This window comes from Leptinotarsa decemlineata, unplaced genomic scaffold (assembly GCF_025532065.1).
Source record: "Leptinotarsa decemlineata unplaced genomic scaffold, Ldec_3_MD MMD2_tig00000882_RagTag_RagTag, whole genome shotgun sequence".
NCBI lineage: Eukaryota > Metazoa > Arthropoda > Insecta > Coleoptera > Chrysomelidae > Leptinotarsa > Leptinotarsa decemlineata.
In genome coordinates this window covers 10354353-10372522 of record NW_027412556.1, presented here as the reverse complement: position 1 = coordinate 10372522, position 18170 = coordinate 10354353, and the positions used below count along the sequence as shown (strand labels likewise).

Genomic DNA, 18170 nt, shown 5'->3' with positions numbered 1-18170 from the left:
ATGGAAGGTTGGTCCACTGGTTTGAAAATTCCAGTTGGAAAAGGTCGTCGTCTTATCACTCACATAGGCAGCAGTGAAGGATTGGTGAAAGATGGATTGATGGTGTTTGAATCGAAGAAAAATGGGGATTATCATCAAGAAATGGATGCCACAGTATTCGAAGAATGGTTTAAAAACATACTTGTAAAACTTCCACAGGGATCCGTAATGGATAACGCAAGTTACCACAGTAAACGAGTCGAGAAGCTGCCGACGGCGACGTCGTGTTGGAAAGAAGCAGATATTACAAATGGAAGCTATTCCTTTTGAATCGACCATGTTAAAATATATATCCTCAACTTGTCTAACCGTCATAAGTCAAAATTCGTCAGGTATGTCACCGACGAGATGGCGAAGATTAAAGGAATGTCGGTTCTTCGGTTGCCTCCTTATCACTGTGAATTGAATCCAATAGAGTTGGTTTGGGCTCAAGTTAAAGGATTCATCGCAAGGAATAATAAGACCTTCAAGCTGTGTGAAGTAAAGAAATACCTATACAGTGCTCTGGAAACAGTCGACCAAAAAGCTTGGGAAAAATGTATCCACAAAACTATCAGAATCGAAGCAGACATGTGGGATCTGGATGATCGCATAGACTCATTATCAGAAAAAATTATTCCAGTTGTCATCAATCCTAATGAAACTGATTCATCCAGTGAAGAATCACTCAACGAATCCTTGTAGATTTTTTTCAGATTAAAATTATCGCAATGTCTCATTCGAAGTAAGGATTCCCATTAAATCTATAAAATTGTTTCTGAATCAACTATAAAATCCAATAAGGAATATGAATCTGCATTTCCAAACCAACAAGAATATATAAAGTGTATCTCTCAGTGCAGCCACACTTTTCTTCTTCCTGAAAATTTCAAAGTCGAAACCTCGAACAACCCAAAATTTTGAACGCGGTTCAACTCGAAATCAGATGTTCAAATTTCTAACCGTGGAAATCTATTCTATTTGTATACTTATCTGGTGATGTTTCGAATACTTTATCCCTCTTCATTATCATACCGACGATCAATTTGATATTATCAGTGCCAATAACTACAAATTATAATGTTTTGATTTTAATAGGTTGGATAAAAAAAATGGGAAGAGTCTTTAAAACGTCACCAAATAATACATATTTTTTTTAATATGCAACATTTTCAAAATTCAAGTAAGTTAACGACATATTTGATTTTTTTTCCAAAAAGCTAATTTATCAAATGCAGTAACTTTTTGCCCCTTCTACATTTGTATTTATTTGTTAATTTAATATTTTATCTTTGTCGCATATCCCTATTTTAATGGCTCGTTAGCGGCGTCCTCAAGGGATATAGAGGGTAGACATATCTCAATGATTTTGTGAGTGAATTGCAGTGCTATTTGCTTGAGACGACTATGTTGCTTTCTTTGATGTAGCGACATGTTTGCATTCTTGAAAATCTTTTACTCTCAGACAATACTGAACAAACGATTAGAATCAAAATACTTTAGCCCAGTATAGAAAGTATATTTACTACTTATTGATGTCAAACACAATAATAGTACATGTATATTTTTTCCATCTTTCTGGCCACTCTTAAATTACACAGGATGTTTGTGTTTCTCATGCCATCTCAAACTCTTTACCAGATAAAATGATTTCTGACAGAATTTGCAGGAATAAATTTTTTCGCCTGTATGAATCCTCTCATGTTGTTTTAAAAGACCTTCTTCAAAAAATGATTTTGGGCAGGTTTTACAAGGAAATGGTTTTTCTGTCATATGAACCCTCTGATGGGTTGTCAAATGTCCGTACTGTTTGAAAGATTTTGAGCAAATATTACACACAAACGGTTTTTCGCCTGTATGGACCCTCTCGTGTATTTTCAAATCGCTGGCTTGGTTGAAAGACTTTGTGCAAACATTACAAACAAACGGTTTCTCCCCTGTATGTGTCCTTTGATGCATTTCTAGTCTTCCCTTACTTGCGAAGGATTTTGAGCAGATTTCGCATAAAAACGGCTTATCATGTGAATGAAGCTTGTGGTGAACATTCAAGGACCCCATTCCCGTGAAAGATTGTTCGCAGATATCACAATCAAATGGTCTCACTTCTTTATGAAAAGTATTAAGGTGGATTTTCAAAGTTTTTTCGTGTTTGAAATATTTCATGCAGATTCCACAAAGGAATTTTTTTTCGTCCGTATGTGTCTTCACATGCTCTCTCAAATCACCTTTGTTCTTGAAAGATTTGGGGCATATCTCGCAATGATATGGTTTTTCCCCTGAATGATTTCTTTCATGAACTCTCAAACTGTACGATAGATGAAAAGATTTTGAGCACACTTTACAGGAAAGGGTTTTGCCCTCACCGTGAAGCTTCTCGTGGAGTTTCAAATACCTCTTATCGACAAAAGATTTCAAGCACACTTTACAAACGAAAGGTTTCTCTGTGGAATGAACCCTTTTGTGGCTTGTCAAATGTGACCGCTGTATGAAAGACTTTGAGCAGATGTCACATACAAATGGTTTTTCGCCTGTATGAATTCTCTCATGAGCTCTTAAATGACTTCCGCTATTGAATGATTTAGAGCAGACTTTGCAAATATAAGGTATTTTTGCATTTTTTCTGGGTTTACTGTTAGCAGGCCTGATTTTTTTGTTTTTGGCACCTGGTATGGTATCATTCTTCAACTCAGAACCTGAAAAGACAAAGAACTATGTCAGGATAAATGAATATATTGGTAATCTGGGTTTCATGAAAATAAAGCATCATCAAGATAACTTCAAAACTAAAAAAAACAAAGTTTTCGATTGGAAACAATTTAAAAATATGTTCATTCAATAAAAATGTTATTAGGGATCAGAAACATGAAATCACAAAGAGCCGAATTCATTTTTTTGTGAAGCAGGTACTTGCATAATCGTTTGACACAACAAATATACACATAAAAAGCTTGGTGAATGTTTTAGTATTCTGTAAATGTAGCACCAAAAAATCCTAAATTTCATTTCCCAAAATAAATATTTACTTCAAAAGTTGATGTATTGAAAAGCGAGTGTGCTTTAGACCACACGACTGTAAGAAAATTTCTTTAGCTTTATATATGTAACCGAAATATTTATACATATATATATATATTGAAAATCTTGAGAATGTGACTAACTTGAGGGTGAATTGCTTTATATTGCACAATTTCATCAAGTAGCTTATGCTTGTTGATGCCATAGTAACAAATGTTGTTGAATTGTATCTACTTGTCAGTTCGATTCAGTGATTCTTTGCAAAACAGTAACTGTGCGAAAACTCCAGTATGCCTTTCGCGTTTAGTCCAAGTGATTGCATTGATATGTTATTAATTTTTGGGGAATGTCAGAAAAACTGCCGTCAAGCACAACGTCTATACCAAGAACATTTTCCAGACAGACCCATTCCGTCACGAATGACTTTTTCGAGAGTTGTAGAAAAATTGCGAACTGGGTCATTTCCTTCTACTATAAAGCATCGTCATCATACGAAATCTGTTAGAACTGAAGATTTAGAGATCAATGTGTTGGCTTATATTATTATTCATCCACATGTTTCTATCCGTACTCTTGCAGAAGAAGTCGGTGTGAGTAAATCTAATGTACAGAGAATTCTGAAAGAAAATAAATACCACCCATTCAAAATTCAGTTAGTACAAGGTTTGAAACGACTTTGAACGACGACTTGAATTCATTGCTTGTATTCAGGTAATATTACATGAAAGTCCTAACATATTCAGTCAAATTTTGTGGAGCGATGAATCGCGATTCCACAATAATGGAGTTGTGAATCGACATAACAGTCACTATTGGTCTCAAGAAAATCCCCACTGGGTCCGCGAAAGTAATTTTCAAACTACTTGGGGTAGTTTGAAAATTATGTTCAATGTTCAATGAAAATCTCAATGGATTGCGATATTTACATTTTCTAGAAAATGATTTGATCCAGTTGATGGAAGATATTCCCATGGCATAACGACAAGGAATTTGGTGGCAACAAGATGGTGCTCCTCCTCACAATTCACAGGTTGTTACTGAATATCTGGATAGAACGTACCCAAATGGATGGATTGGTAATAAGGGTCCAATTCGGTGGCCGGCTCGTTCCCCAGATTTATCACCGCTTGATTTTTTCCTATGGGGTTATTTAAAAGATATTGTTTATACTACTCCCCCTTTGAATGTGGATGATCTGAAAATGAAAATTCGACTAGCGTGCAGTGATATTACGCCTGATATTATAAGAGCGACTTGTACGAGAGAAGTGATTCGACGTTTCGAAGCCTGTATAATATCTAATGGGCATCACTTTGAACAATTTTTATGACTTATTTGTAGGTACCTACCATTCTTATGAAATGATTTATCAAGTTATATTATTGACATTGTTATTAATTAAAGATTTGTTTTCGAATACACCTCTTTCAATTTCGCAATTGTTTCATATTCAAAATGATTCCTGACTGAATTCCACAACTCAAAATTGAAACCATTACTTCGAACACCCAAAATTTTGACTAATTTTCATGTGATCTGATGCAGAGAGAATAATTGTATGAGATATTTTTAAAAATAATAGTCGTTCTCAAGACTTTACATTTTAAGCAATAACTCAACAACGCCGTAACCGAATTTCAAAAACCAAACATGAAATGATATCAGAATTTAACGTAGCATCTGAATATGTAATGATATACAGGGCGTTCTATTTTAAAAAATGGAATTTTGGTCTGTAGCACCTACACCAAACACCCTGTATATTTAAAAATTATATCAAAATATAGCTCTCATGAACTCCTAAAACTTTTGTATGAAACATTTTTGTGTATCTCCTTCAACAAACCAGATATTGCCTGTCACATAAAATGTGGGACACCCGGTATATATATATATATATATATATATATATATATATATATATATATATATATATATATATATATATAATATACGGTATATGGAAGGGGTGTTGGTCCACCCAGCACTTCCCGGATATATTTCGGTGTATACTTCCCGGAATACTCTTCAGTGATATGATTTTATCAATTGGCTTCTCAGAGGGGTAAATATTTTCTGAAAATAAAAATTTTACATATCCTTTACTTCTTTGTCAGCCCCATGCTGTTGGTCAGCCCAAGGTTATACAAATCCCTATATGAAGAGCATCTTGGTCAGCCCGACAATGCTGCCACATCGAACAGCTGACCAGGAACGCGATCCATTTCAGTGTCTCAATGGATCTCATCGTGAGGGTAGTATTGACTTTTAATGTTCCATATAGTTTCAGTATTCCTACGGATTCAGCAATTGCTTGACACGCGTTATCTATTTTGGCGCAAAGTTCTTTGAGAACCATTACAATCTTTGCAATGCTCCTAATGCTATTCAGTTTATTGCCTTGCCAATATTTTGGTATAGTTAGGAAATACTTATATTCCTCATATATGGGTATATATGAAGATTACAAGTAAATAACATAGAATCAAATTGATTTCAAGTAATTGACCGTTTTCCAATTTCTTACTCTCAAATGGAATCTTATTTCCTTATTTTCGTTTTTATTTTGAATGGATGTTTCAAATTTGGAATATCGATTTGATAACATGAATGTGTGTGCATTCTAAATATGAATTCATCCACTGGAAATGTAAAAAATGTAATTTAAAATTTTCAGGAAAATGTAAAATTTTTACTCTTTCATTTAGTATATTGTGTAAGGATCCTGTGAATGATATCTTAGTTAACTCCACAAAATACATACAAACCGAGTAAAGAAAAGTTGTTTTTGTATAATTCAGTGTTCATATAAAGGTATTTGTTTTTAAAAGTATTTTTCTTCCGTGTGATTCAATGTTTCTATGAGAATAGCTATTTCAAAAGGGCTTTTTCTTCGAGTTTGTGCCTGAAAGTTACTTCTTTGCATGGTCTACACATCTATATAGAGTTACTTCTTTTGACATTGATTGCTTCCTTCCTTTCTTTAGAAGAGTCCAACATTTTTTTTGAATCAAGAGTGAGCATTAAAGTAATCTCCCCAAAAAATGTAACCCTTTCAAATTGAATAACATTGAAATCTCCTACTTAAATTAGTAGCAACATTTAGTAGTTTTCTCCTAATTCTTCAGAGCATACTATACCGTAAATCAGAAATATTTTTGTATAAAAACTTGTGATTTACTATGATATTATTAATTGTGTTGTTGGACGAAACATAAACAACTATCATTATGATGTTTGTTCCATCATCCAAAACACATTGAGCAGCACATATATCACCAATTGATGATTGACCAGTATCGATTTCATGAATATATTGTAATAAAATGTCCATGTTCGAAGTTAATTTATTCGAGGCATCATTTGATTACTGATAACTATCAAATGGAAATGAAAGTGGTGTTTTTGTCAAATTATATGAAGATTAGTTGAAATATCCTGAACATTTTTTCAATTACGCGAGAATATCATTGGCATCATTTGATGAATTATTGAGTTTATGTCGGGATGATCTGACTAAACAAGATACAGTGTTAAGAAAATCCATCCAGAGTCTAGAAGAAAAACTCTTTGTAACATTGAGGTGAGGAACCATTTATTTATAGTTTTGTTACTACATTAAACAGTAAACATTACACATTAAACAACCGTTGAATTAAGTGACATTATTGAAATTCTTACATGTAAGGAATAGATGATTCTTCGGAATAATTAGATAAATTTGATACGGGTGACTGAACAGAAGGTGGCATTTCGGAACCTCCAGGACTAGTAAAATATTCAGGGTATAGATTGAATTATCTTCTTGGTGTAACTGTGACGAGCTTCACTGATACGGGTGTCCATAAGTGCCCGTTAACTCAATATTTCAGGTGGCATTGTCAAGTAAAGACAACATTTTAATTTTTGTAATCATTTTTCTTTGTGAAAGTACTTTTTTTTAGTGCACCCATCAAAGATAAACAGCCTATCTTCGTCTTCCGTTCAGAGTTTCAAGGAATTTATCATTCTCATGTACAGTAGTAGTATCTTCTGTTGTTTTTCCTTTTAGGTCACTGTACCACCTCTCTGTCTTTTTCAACATTCTCCACAGAGTCTCCATCATCAACGTGCTCTGCTTCCTTAGTTGCTTCCACAGGTTTCAAAAAATGCAACTGCTGAAAGAAAAGATATTCACTTTTTCGTGATCCACCACCAGATCCAGACTTTGAATTTTTCTGCCAACAAACTTTCCTCGTAAAACAGCTCCGGATACTTTTCTACTTCTTCTGTAAAGCAACAGCTGAAAAAAGACAAATTTAAAAATTAATTAAGGAAATGATTTAATTAATTTTTTTGCTTTGTATCTTGCATCAGGATGTAACACCTGGGCTGAAAAATCCCGGGCCTAAGAAAGAAAACGCTTTTTTTTCAAAAGCAAAAATTCCTGTTTGTTATGTTTAAACATGGTCAAAAACTGCTCAGAATCATCAAGACGTTCTTGTTTTTGATCAACACTGAACTCGTTGCGGACCTCAGTTTGTACAGAGCGTTCTTATAGTCAAATACTCTTGCAATACAAAGACAACAAATTCTTTTGACATCTTCACAATATCAGCTAACTTACGCAACTCTATTTTTTAATCATTCAAAACGATTTTGTGGATTTTGTTCATGTTTTCTGGTGTTACTGCCTCATTTGGATGTTCACTGCGTTCTGCATCATTTGTGTCTCTACGACCACGTTTGAAGTCAGCAAACAAACATTTAATTGTTGTTTCTGATTGAGGGAGTGCTCATAACACTTTTAAAGCCATGGCTTCGCTTGAACGTTATTTTTCCCATTAGGAATTGTTTATTTTGAAACTAACAAAAGTAGTAGTGCTCTTAGCACAATAATTTGCAAACTTATGAGTAGAATATCAAGAAATTTCAGCAGCTTTCTTTTGAAGAATAATACTAACTGAAAAAAGCAATAAGACTAGCACCTTCTATGTGTTAGGCCCGAGAGTCTTCAGCCCAAGTAGTACGTTCAAGGAATTCTATTACAATTGCAGACTTGGATATACAACGATTTGCACAATAATTAGGAGGTAGAGAAGGTAGAACGGCACTTACATTTCTAGACAAACTGGCAGAATATTTTGTTTGCCATAACCCACTACTATGGCAAGAAAAAAATATATTATAGGTGTATAGGACTCAGAAATAGATAACTACCTACTACCTTTTTAGAAACCTTCAAATATTTTTTCAGAAAAAATATGTAATTATCTAATAATCCGTCCCCTAATTATATATTATAGATTTATTATGTATTATTATACAAATCATGGCATCATTATGTTGTTGATATTCTGTGTACTATAAAATTTATGTTTGTTAATTTCTTCATAGTGATAAAGTATATGCATACTTCCATATTATTTCAAAATATTATTTCTTACCATTATTTTCTTCAACAAATCTCCATAACTGTCAGACGACTCTATAAAGTTATTTTTAAACCACAATCTATTGCAAACTGTACATGAGTCTTTTTATGTTTTGTAAAGTTGTTGTACTTCAAAATCAAAGTCGAATCACAGAGGTCTGATTTTTCTTTATTTACTTATTCACGGGTTCAAGAACCATTTCACTCAATACAATTTAAATATTAAAAATAACTTTATATATATATATATATATATATATATATATATATATATATATATATATATATATAATCTAGAAAGGTTAATGCAGTCAAGATGCTGGAAAATAATTCCATGAAAACCAAAAAATGAATAGATGAGTACTTTTTCATCATTCCCATATTGATTTCAATTTAAGAGCCACCGGTAGACAGCTGTTTCAGCCTATTGGGCATCGTCAGGTGGTTCCACTTATGTTTATGCGTTTACGCAGCTATTTTTATCGAGTACTTCCTTGACTTTTCTCATTTTGTCTTCAATCGAGGACTGCCTGCCCGGTACTGTCGATGCCCAATAGGCTGAAACAGCTGTCTACCGGTGGCTCTTAAATTGAAATCAATATGGGAATGATAAAAAAGTACTCATCTATTCATCTGAATATATATATATATATATATATATATATATATATATATATATATATATATATATATATATATATATATATATATTCAGATCTCATTCCCGTATTGATTTCAATTTAAGAGCCACCGGGAGACAGCTGTTTCAGCCTATATTGGGCATCGTCAGTACCAGGCAGGCGGTCCTCGATTAAAGACAAAATGTGAATAACATAAAACATAAAATATAAACCAAATTTTTTTTTATCAACGACAGAACATATATAATTCAATAATACTTACGATTCAATGTAATTAGATATTATCATTTCTTCTCTCACGATATTCTCGCTTACGTTCTGAAGTATCAAGTGGTTGCTGTGATTGTGAATTCCCTCTTCTAGTTAGCTCTGCGGATAGGCTGTTTATTGTTGATGGACCAGCCCTTTGAGTTACTTGTGATGATGATGTGCTGACTATAGCATCTAAATCTTGATCACTTTGCTGCTTCAACAGTATTTTCTTTGATCTAAGTAAGAAAATGCAAATAAGAATTTTACGAGCCTTCAATGGCAAAGTTTTATAAATAAATCAATATTTACAATTTTTTTCTCTCCCGATATTCTCGCATGCGTTGAGCTGCAGTTTTCGCCTGTTTTTTTGATGACTCACTACTAACGCCTTTTTTTCTTTGTCTCCATCGCCGTGTTGCCTCTGCAGATTTGGCTCTTTTTTCCATTTTCCTTATTTCAGAGGAAACAGGTTCCTGTTGTTGTTTACTTTGTTTTTTAAGCAGTGCTTTTCGTGCTCTGAATTCTCGCCCACGTTCTGCAGAAGTTTTTGGCGCTTTATTCAACCTATAATTTTATCATTTTAGTTTGATGAATCAAGTCAATTATTATTAAAGTTATGACTGATTATAAAAGTGAAATAAAATAATAATTAATTTACCTAACTCCAATAATTTGTCTCGGTTTTTGTACATGATCTATAGAGGGTCCTGGAGCACCGCTTTCATATTCAGAGTCCGTGTCACTTCCTGCCATAATTCACCCGAAAATTCACAGAATATGAACTTTAAAATCAATTTACAAATTGTTCAAGAGCGAAATGTAATTATGAAATAATTCGTTCACGTAAAGCTAGCAAACTCACAAACGACCTACATTTTCGTAGTCATTATGATTACAAATTCGTTGAATATCGCAAGATATGTATTTCTCGACGTTTCTTCCCGAAACCACATCATCAATATTCTATCATTTAACTTTTTGTATTCAATGAGAAATCAAATATCGAACTATTGTTGTAACACATAGTTAACAGTATCGTTAATACATCACATTGAAAAAAAGACAGTTGCGAAAGAAAATGTAACGAAATAATAAATGATAGAAAATGAACACCATAACGAAATGTCTCACGTTACATTTTTTAAGTTACCGTCTCACGCGATATCGCATCAAATGTTCAAATTGTCTTCCATCATTTCTTAAACAAATACTTGCTCTAGAAATAGTGTGCTTGTGGCAGTTCTCAACATCTGTGGAGTGACAGCGATGCAGGCACTTCTTATTGAATCTTTCAATTCTTCAATATTTTCAAAATTTGTTCTGATTACTCGATCTTTTATGAAGCCCCACAACGAAAAATCTAGAAGAGAAAGGTCCGGTGAACGTGGTGGCCATTCAATAGGACCATTATTTCCTATCCACCTTCCTGGCATAGTTGTATTGAGCAAATCTCTGCAGATTTTCCTGCGATGTGGTGGAGCTTTGTCGTGTTGTTGTTGTTGTTATGAGGCTAAGTGGCAAATCTTCTAATAACTCAATTAGAGTCCCTGATAAGAAATCCAAGTATAATTCTTCGGTCAGAGATGTTTCAGAAAAGTGGGGGCCAATAATTTTATTATCCAGAACACCAAGCCATATCTGTCTTGAAAATTGATAACTTTGTGTAAATATCAATTTTCTTGTCGCCAATGATAATGTATATTCCTGTTGAATCATCCGTTATTGGTAAATGTACTTTCAATCACACCACACATTTTTTTTACAAATTTCATTATCTTGGCGAAATTTTCTAATGAGCCATCTACAAAAAACTTTTCTCCTCTTGAAGTCCGTTAAACGCAAATGATGAACTTTCCTGGCTCGATAAGGCTTGAATTTATTTTTCTTCAAAATTTTCCGTAGTGGATATGGCCGAATTATGAGCAATCTCCCTCAGAGATATTTCCTTGTTCTCAATTTCTTCATTTTCCATAATTCCTAAATCAAATTAATGTCACTTTATCATTATTGTGAATCTTCTTTGAACTCACCTAAAACGCTGATTTCATTATCGCCACCACATTCAGTAACCGTACATTTTCTTTCAGAGGGTTTTTCAGAAGATCCATAATTCCGTAAAGTATTTTCGATTCATTGAAAATATCTATGAATAGGTTGTCGTCGTTCAGGATACAATTCCTGATACATTGCCAGACATTTGGTAGCATTCCTCAAAAATCTCGAATATACAAAAAGCATATCCACATTTTCGCACTTTCGAGTTCTTGATAAAAAATTATAGTGATGATGTGGTTTCGGGAAGAAACGTCGGGAAATATAGATGTTGTGATATATCAACGAATTTGAAATTATAATGACTACAAAAATGTATAAAACAATACACAGGTTCGTATTTAAAAAACATATTTTGATGATGGAATTCCATGAACGAAACGTTGCATCGAAAAATGAGTTCACCCAGATCATAATGCACATGAAATGAAGCAAAAAGTTTTTTTGTCATTTTTTGATATTATTGAAAATGGAGGCGGTACAGCCTCCTATATATATATATATATATATATATATATATATATATATATATATATATATATATATATATATCAAGGAAAAACTGAACCAAAGGTACGGCGAGCACAAAAAAGCATAAATAAACCCAATCACATATAAATCAAAGCTTGCAACACACGCCATACAAAACAAACGTAACTTCCCCCACCAGAAAACATCAAACTCACAAAATAAATCAATAAAGAAAAGCGTATGGACATCTGGGAAAACCTAATCATCCATAAATTCAAAAGTGATAATTCACTTATCAAGGAACAAATACAAATCAATACACAACAAGACCTAACATTTAATATACTACACAATATAATACACATTCCTAGAAACAATGAATCTAGAGAAACACCAACACAAAGCATAATACCTGCTGTAACCCAAGTACAGGCAAATTTAAAGAGACATCCGGATTAAAGTAGAGGACAAACAGCTGCGTCAAGACGTTATAACTGTATAAAAGAGCAAACAAGAAGATAAAACGTTCAGTTTGAGTAGAGCCATGAGGATGACAGCACAGCCAGCTATCGAAAGGGCTTGCATGTAATAATTGGAAATTCTTAAAGCTTCAAATCCTTTTTGTGAACAAATATTAATATTGAAATATTGAAAATGAAGGATAAATAGTAGCATCAGTCAAAAAAAAAAAACATTTGTATAAGTTCTGTACGCTTCGCCCAATCATGCTTTAGGCTATCGTCACCAGCTTAATCCCAAGTCAAGAGCGCGTAAAGAAGTTTTACTTCAAAAACAAAAGTTTCTGTCTGGGAACAATTGTAAAATAAGTTCATTCAACCAAAACATCATTAGGGATCAGAAACATGAAATTACAAAGAGGCAAATTCAGTTTTTTTTGTGAAGCAGGTACTTGCACAATTGATACAACAAATATATACATAAAATTCTTGGTATATGCTTTGGTATTCCGTAAATGTAACATATGAAAAATCCAAGTAGATAAAAAACTGAAGTGATATTTTCCAGATTTATTTATAGATAATTTATTCCATATGTTTTGAACAATTTCCCTGTTCTGAATGATTTCATATGGCTTAATTGTCCATATGAACATGGTATGAGGTAAAAGATTTTTCAATTTCTTTTTGATCAATAATTGTAAATTGGTTAGGGCTTCTGCGGCCGAGATTTTCAGTTGGATACAGTTCCAAACTACGACGGCCTTCAAACCCGAATGAAGATCCCAACACTGAATAATGTTATTGATACAATTGTGTGGAATACTCTCGTATTAACCTCGATATTATGGCATAGGGTCCAGCGAGGGAATTCTTTTGAGTTTTTGTGTTCCAAAAACATCAACTACAACTGATTTTCAACACAAATTTTTCAAAACAATTACCGACCGACCTATTTTCAAAGAAAATACAATTAACTTTGTACCTGGTATATACCTTTTTAAATGTATCATGTTTTCTAGTAATAACAGATTACCAATGTAATGCTGCAGAACATAAACACAATAGCAGAAATGACATTTTCTAAAGAACAAAACACAAGCACTACAAGAAAAGTCTTTAGGCGCTCTAAAATTGGTGCCCTTACCAAAGGATTTTCTAGTAGTCTTTGTGTTTTGTCCTTAACAAAAATGTGCCATGTCTGCTTTTGTGTTTATATGTTCTGCAGCATTACATTGATAATCTGCTATAGTCTAGCAAACATGGTACATGACACTTTTTCAAAATTCTCAAATATTTGACATACTATAAAAAATCACAATACAATGCTCTTGATTTCACAATGCACTACTAGAAACACTACAAGAGGGAAGTTATACCCCATTTCAAAATATTGTGAATCTTATTATTAGAGCAAAGTTAACATGTTTTTCAATAATTTGAGTGTCAATCTTTGAAATTGAACATTTAAAGCTTAGTTATTCAAATATATGTTTGTATTAAGGGTTTTTTATGTATATGTGCAAGTTTTCTTTCATATATGCATGAAAATTTATTCATATACTAACTTTTACTCAGTTGTGACTTACCATATATACCTTATGTAGTCAATATTGAATAAATGTTATAAAAATCAATAAACAAATCATTTTTAAACTTGGTGCTTAGAATTCGAAGATTCAATATCTCAACAATATATTCAGATTCAAGAATACTAATTTACTAGATCCAATATAACTCTTTTTTTTCAATTACCCTTTACTAAATGTGTAAAGTAATACTGCTCAGATAATAGATATTTGTGGTTGTTGCCTATTAAAAAAAGATGTTACCTGAAGGACCAAACGAAGGTTTAATATCCTCAGCTTCCACATTTAATGCGGGCTCTGTTTTAACACCTTTAACAAAGTTTTTGATATCTTCTTCATAAATATTGAAGTCAGCATTTGCATCCTCTTCATCAAAATTGAGGTCACCCTCCTCTTTTATTTGTTTTACTTTACATAAATCCCCTTCATCTTCTACTTTCACCTTGATACCCTCACATTTTTCCTCATTTTTTTCTGGATAGTTGTAGTCTTCATTGAAATAATTCAGATTCTGTTGGGGATAGTGATAATTTACATTTTGTTCACCAACAGAGTCAACGTCCACAGGTTCCTGTTTCACTATACATGTTTGCAATGATTTGTTGAAATCGCTGGAGTCAACTTCCTTTTTGATTTGTCTGTCCATTATTGTACTGTTGAATATCTCCAACACCTATATAAATTTATGACAGAAATTCATTTATCTTACGAGTGGTATAAGGTAAAAGCTCAGTACACTCTGAGATCAAACATCAAACACCGATTCAACAAAGCAAGTATGTGATTACCATAAACGTCATAATATGGATTAGCTGTCACGTCGCCACAGAACGTCACATTCGCAAACACTACAGTCACATCTGCGGCTCACACAATTTTTTGGCAAAAACGTCACAAAACAGAAGGACAATACGACTGCGTCATCGGTCATATGAATTGCATACTAGGGGTCATTAGGACTTTTCTAATGCTTTGAATGGTCTTGTTTTTGACTGAATTTTCGTCACAGAACAAATATTGAAGCCGAGAAGAATATTTTATTACAATAATGGTAGTATCCACAGAACTAAAAACGAAGATCATCCACAGGACTGAAACTTTTGAGTTGTAGTTCTATGGCAGTATCGAAATAAATTTGACATTTCCTTCTGTTCTGTGTCAATGTGTTTCAGTTTCAGATTACAATTTCAGAATAATTGTATATATTAAATATCGTATTTAAATAAAATGTAGTTACGAATTTGAAGGCCATCAAGGTCCATCAAAAATATTTGACAATCTCCATCATATTAACATTAAAATAATATATAGCTAGCATCCATGTGTTCAATGTTGTACGTTTTATCGTTCTATTTTAGGTAAATGCCTCGATTTTAAAGTTCACCGGCTTCAATTATCTAATCACATGCAACCAGTTGAATGCATTTTAAAGAAAATAACTAGCATGAACTGAAAATGCTATTTTTTTGAAACTATTTTGCTATATGAAATAAAACTATATAACTAGTTGCTATATAAAAAATATTCAAACCACATAGAATATTTCTCTATATTATTGCACACCTGCAATGTGAGTAATTTGGATTTGTTGTATACTTTGAATATATAATGTGTTAGAAATGAAAAATGACTCATAATTACTCCTGGTGGGATGTTGTATTTGAATAGTAATGAGACATTTCATGCTAGGCTAGTTGCTGAAGGAGTTGAATAAAACGAAATAGATTTTCAAGAGACATTCTCTGATGCACAGTAGAAAGCTACATCTATTGAAGACGCCAACTTGGTTGGTGAAATGCGCGTCGAAAAAAGTATTCCAGTTCTGTGGTCTGGGAAAAGTGTTTGTTTTGGAAAGCTTTAGGCTCGAATAACCATTATAACTTCATGCAACTTGGTAGGTATGTTCCTAAGATATAATATTATTTGTATTTCAAACTAATGAAGATGTTATAATGAGTTTGAAGTAGCAGCAAACTTTATTACACTCATAGAACATAACAGTTTGGGACGAGTCAAACTTATTTATAATTTAAGAAAAAACTGTTAGTGAGTTGTGAAAATGAATTGTAAGGAATGTATAAAACATACTACAATTAAGTCAAACAGAGGAAACACATTTTAGCAGTCTCCAAGCGAGTCTTTTGATACCTTTTATGAAGACTCATTTTAATTAGATCGTTTTTCAATTGTTCCTTGAAAAGAGAAAAAAAGTAGTTCTTCAATTTCATTTGGAAATTAAGTAAAATAAGAAATTCCTTTTGACTTGCCTACTATCGTCTTCACTGGAGGTACAGTATTATAGTGCCATCTCTTTATTACTAATGTGTCTTTTTAAGATCATATAACTTTGTAAAGAACATTCAACAAAGCTGTGAACTTGTGAATAAACAGTTAGTTTTTGAATTAACAGGAATAATTTTCAACAAAAATATGGTTTAGCATTCAGTATAATATCCTCATATCCTACATCATTGGGAGTGAACTCATCTTTTATATTTTATTCATGACTTCTCAAGTCATCCTTCACATCTTCGCTGATATTAAAATCATATGTACTATCTACAACTACTGCTTCACATTGATTTGGCGACAAAGTCTTCTGATGAGCTTTCAAGTTCTTCTCATAAGAATGTTTTTGTTTTCTTGAATGAAACTTCTCATGCAATTTCAAATTCTCCAACACAGATTTGGGGCAAAATGCACATGAAAATGATTTTTCTCTCATGATGTTTCAAATACTCTTCATCAACATATGATTTTGAAGATAATTTACAGACAAACCGTTTTTCTCTAGAATGAATGTTTTGATGTGATTTGCTAACAGTCTAAAAGATTGAGAACAGATGTTACAAGTGAAAGGTTTTTCTTGTGTATGAAATCTCTTGTGAGATACCAATCCTGGAACGATTTAAAAAGAATGTAATGTCTCTTGACATATTCATGAATCTTACAGTTATCCTTGTCATTTTCATTATTAAAATCATCCTCATCTGAAGTATTCTTCCGATGTTTTCAATTTCTCAGTATTGAAGGAATCTGAATATATTTTAGAATTGAATGGTCTTTCTTCTGAACTTTCGCTAAATAGCTTTTCTTCGGTATGCACATTCATCAGAGTTTTTGTTTTTACAAAATGTTCAAAACATTCTCCTGTGAACTTGTTACTGTCTTCAGATACATAGTTGGGATCGAAATTTTTTCTTTTACCCTCAGATATTGTTTAGTATTCCATTTCAGTAATCTGCTGTAATGGAAATCCTGGAAAAGACAAGAACCCTTTATTAATTCGGTCTTGAGTCTTCCGAAAAATCAATATTTCAAAAAATGTGAATGAATGAATGATTTTTTAAGAAGAAATCTTATTTTGAGATTCTTGTAAAGAAATAAAATTTCTTTGATATTTTCTTAGTGACGTAGCTTTAGTGTGCATTAAAAGACATATCGCTATCCAACATAACTCTCCTTTAACAAATTTAATCATTTCATTGCCAATATAAAGCGAATGAGAATATCAAACTGTTTATATTCGTATTGTGTCATTGAAATCATCGATTGGGGATTTTGCAACGTTTAATTTCAATTTGTAAGAAGAGAAATAACAATGTATTGTCAACAAATGAATTGATAGTCACATCTATGGTCCACACTGATATAGATTAAAGTTTAAAGTCCAAATTCATTTCCCTGGGGTACACCAAATTTAGTAGTTACTTTATCCGAAAGATCACTTACAATTTTTGTTACCTGGCTTTGGCAACTTAAATCGTCTTCAAACCAGTTTATTACAGGTTCTGTAATACCAATGGCTTTGATTTTTCAAAAAATACTTCTATAAATTGTTTCGAATGCTCTTCACAGATCCAAGAATGGGTCCATTTAATTACAGTTAGTAGCAAGGTAGATTCGCAAAAGTAGTTTTGCCTAAACCTTAACAGAATTGTCTTGAGATTATTATTATGGTTCATGTTTATCAAAAATTGATAATTCCAACAACACCAAAAGTTGCCGACACGTATCAGTGTTGTAACTTACTGGGACAATAGTACCTAATTATTTTGGGTGAATTTCGGAAATCATCCAAACAGTAGTGAAATGTTTATAAAATGTAACAATACATGCCCTATTACGCCAAAATTGTTTTTTTTTTTTTCATTTTATGACTATAATTTCAGCCCCAGATTTACTTTCTACATCATTGATTATTTCAGAACGGGCTTTAATTTTCAAATGTTGAAATTCTGAAAATGTAGGCCCAAAGAAA

General features: G+C 32.7%; 2 protein-coding genes across 3 annotated transcripts; both read right to left on the bottom strand.

Annotated features, from left to right (window-relative positions):
- Nucleotides 1-1255: 1255 nt before the first annotated feature.
- Nucleotides 1256-6859, bottom strand: LOC141482239 (uncharacterized; the record flags this gene model as incomplete). The annotated part of the gene is made up of 2 exons (XM_074175243.1): nucleotides 1256-2711; nucleotides 6715-6859. Coding segments are annotated over 2 exons (1245 nt in total), but the record flags the coding sequence as incomplete, so codon positions are not given.
- On the bottom strand, nucleotides 6857-14735 carry LOC111515150 (uncharacterized). Of its 2 annotated transcripts, none has more exons than XM_074174971.1 (5): nucleotides 14153-14735; nucleotides 9998-10085; nucleotides 9649-9903; nucleotides 9403-9575; nucleotides 6857-7315 (listed from the first exon to the last, which is right to left on the bottom strand). In XM_074174971.1, the coding sequence occupies exons 1-5, from the start codon at nucleotides 14553-14555 to the stop codon at nucleotides 7293-7295; spliced, it is 942 nt and encodes a 313-aa protein (XP_074031072.1). In that variant the 5' UTR covers nucleotides 14556-14735; the 3' UTR covers nucleotides 6857-7292. The 2 variants fall into 2 exon arrangements, with proteins under 2 accessions (XP_074031072.1, XP_074031071.1); XM_074174970.1 differs by having other exon boundaries at nucleotides 9350-9575; nucleotides 14153-14734.
- Between the last annotated feature and the right edge of the window lie 3435 nt (nucleotides 14736-18170).

Coding starts and splice junctions, on each gene's coding strand:
- LOC111515150 (XM_074174970.1), bottom strand. CDS start 14,555: ATGGACAGACAAATCAAAAAGGAAGTTGACTCCAGCGATTTCAACAAA. Junction 10,086..14,152: donor ACCTTCGTTTGGTCCTTCAG/GTAACATCTTTT, acceptor GAATTATGGCAG/GAAGTGACACGGACTCTGAA. Junction 9,904..9,997: donor AGACAAATTATTGGAGTTAG/GTAAATTAATTA, acceptor ATAAAATTATAG/GTTGAATAAAGCGCCAAAAA.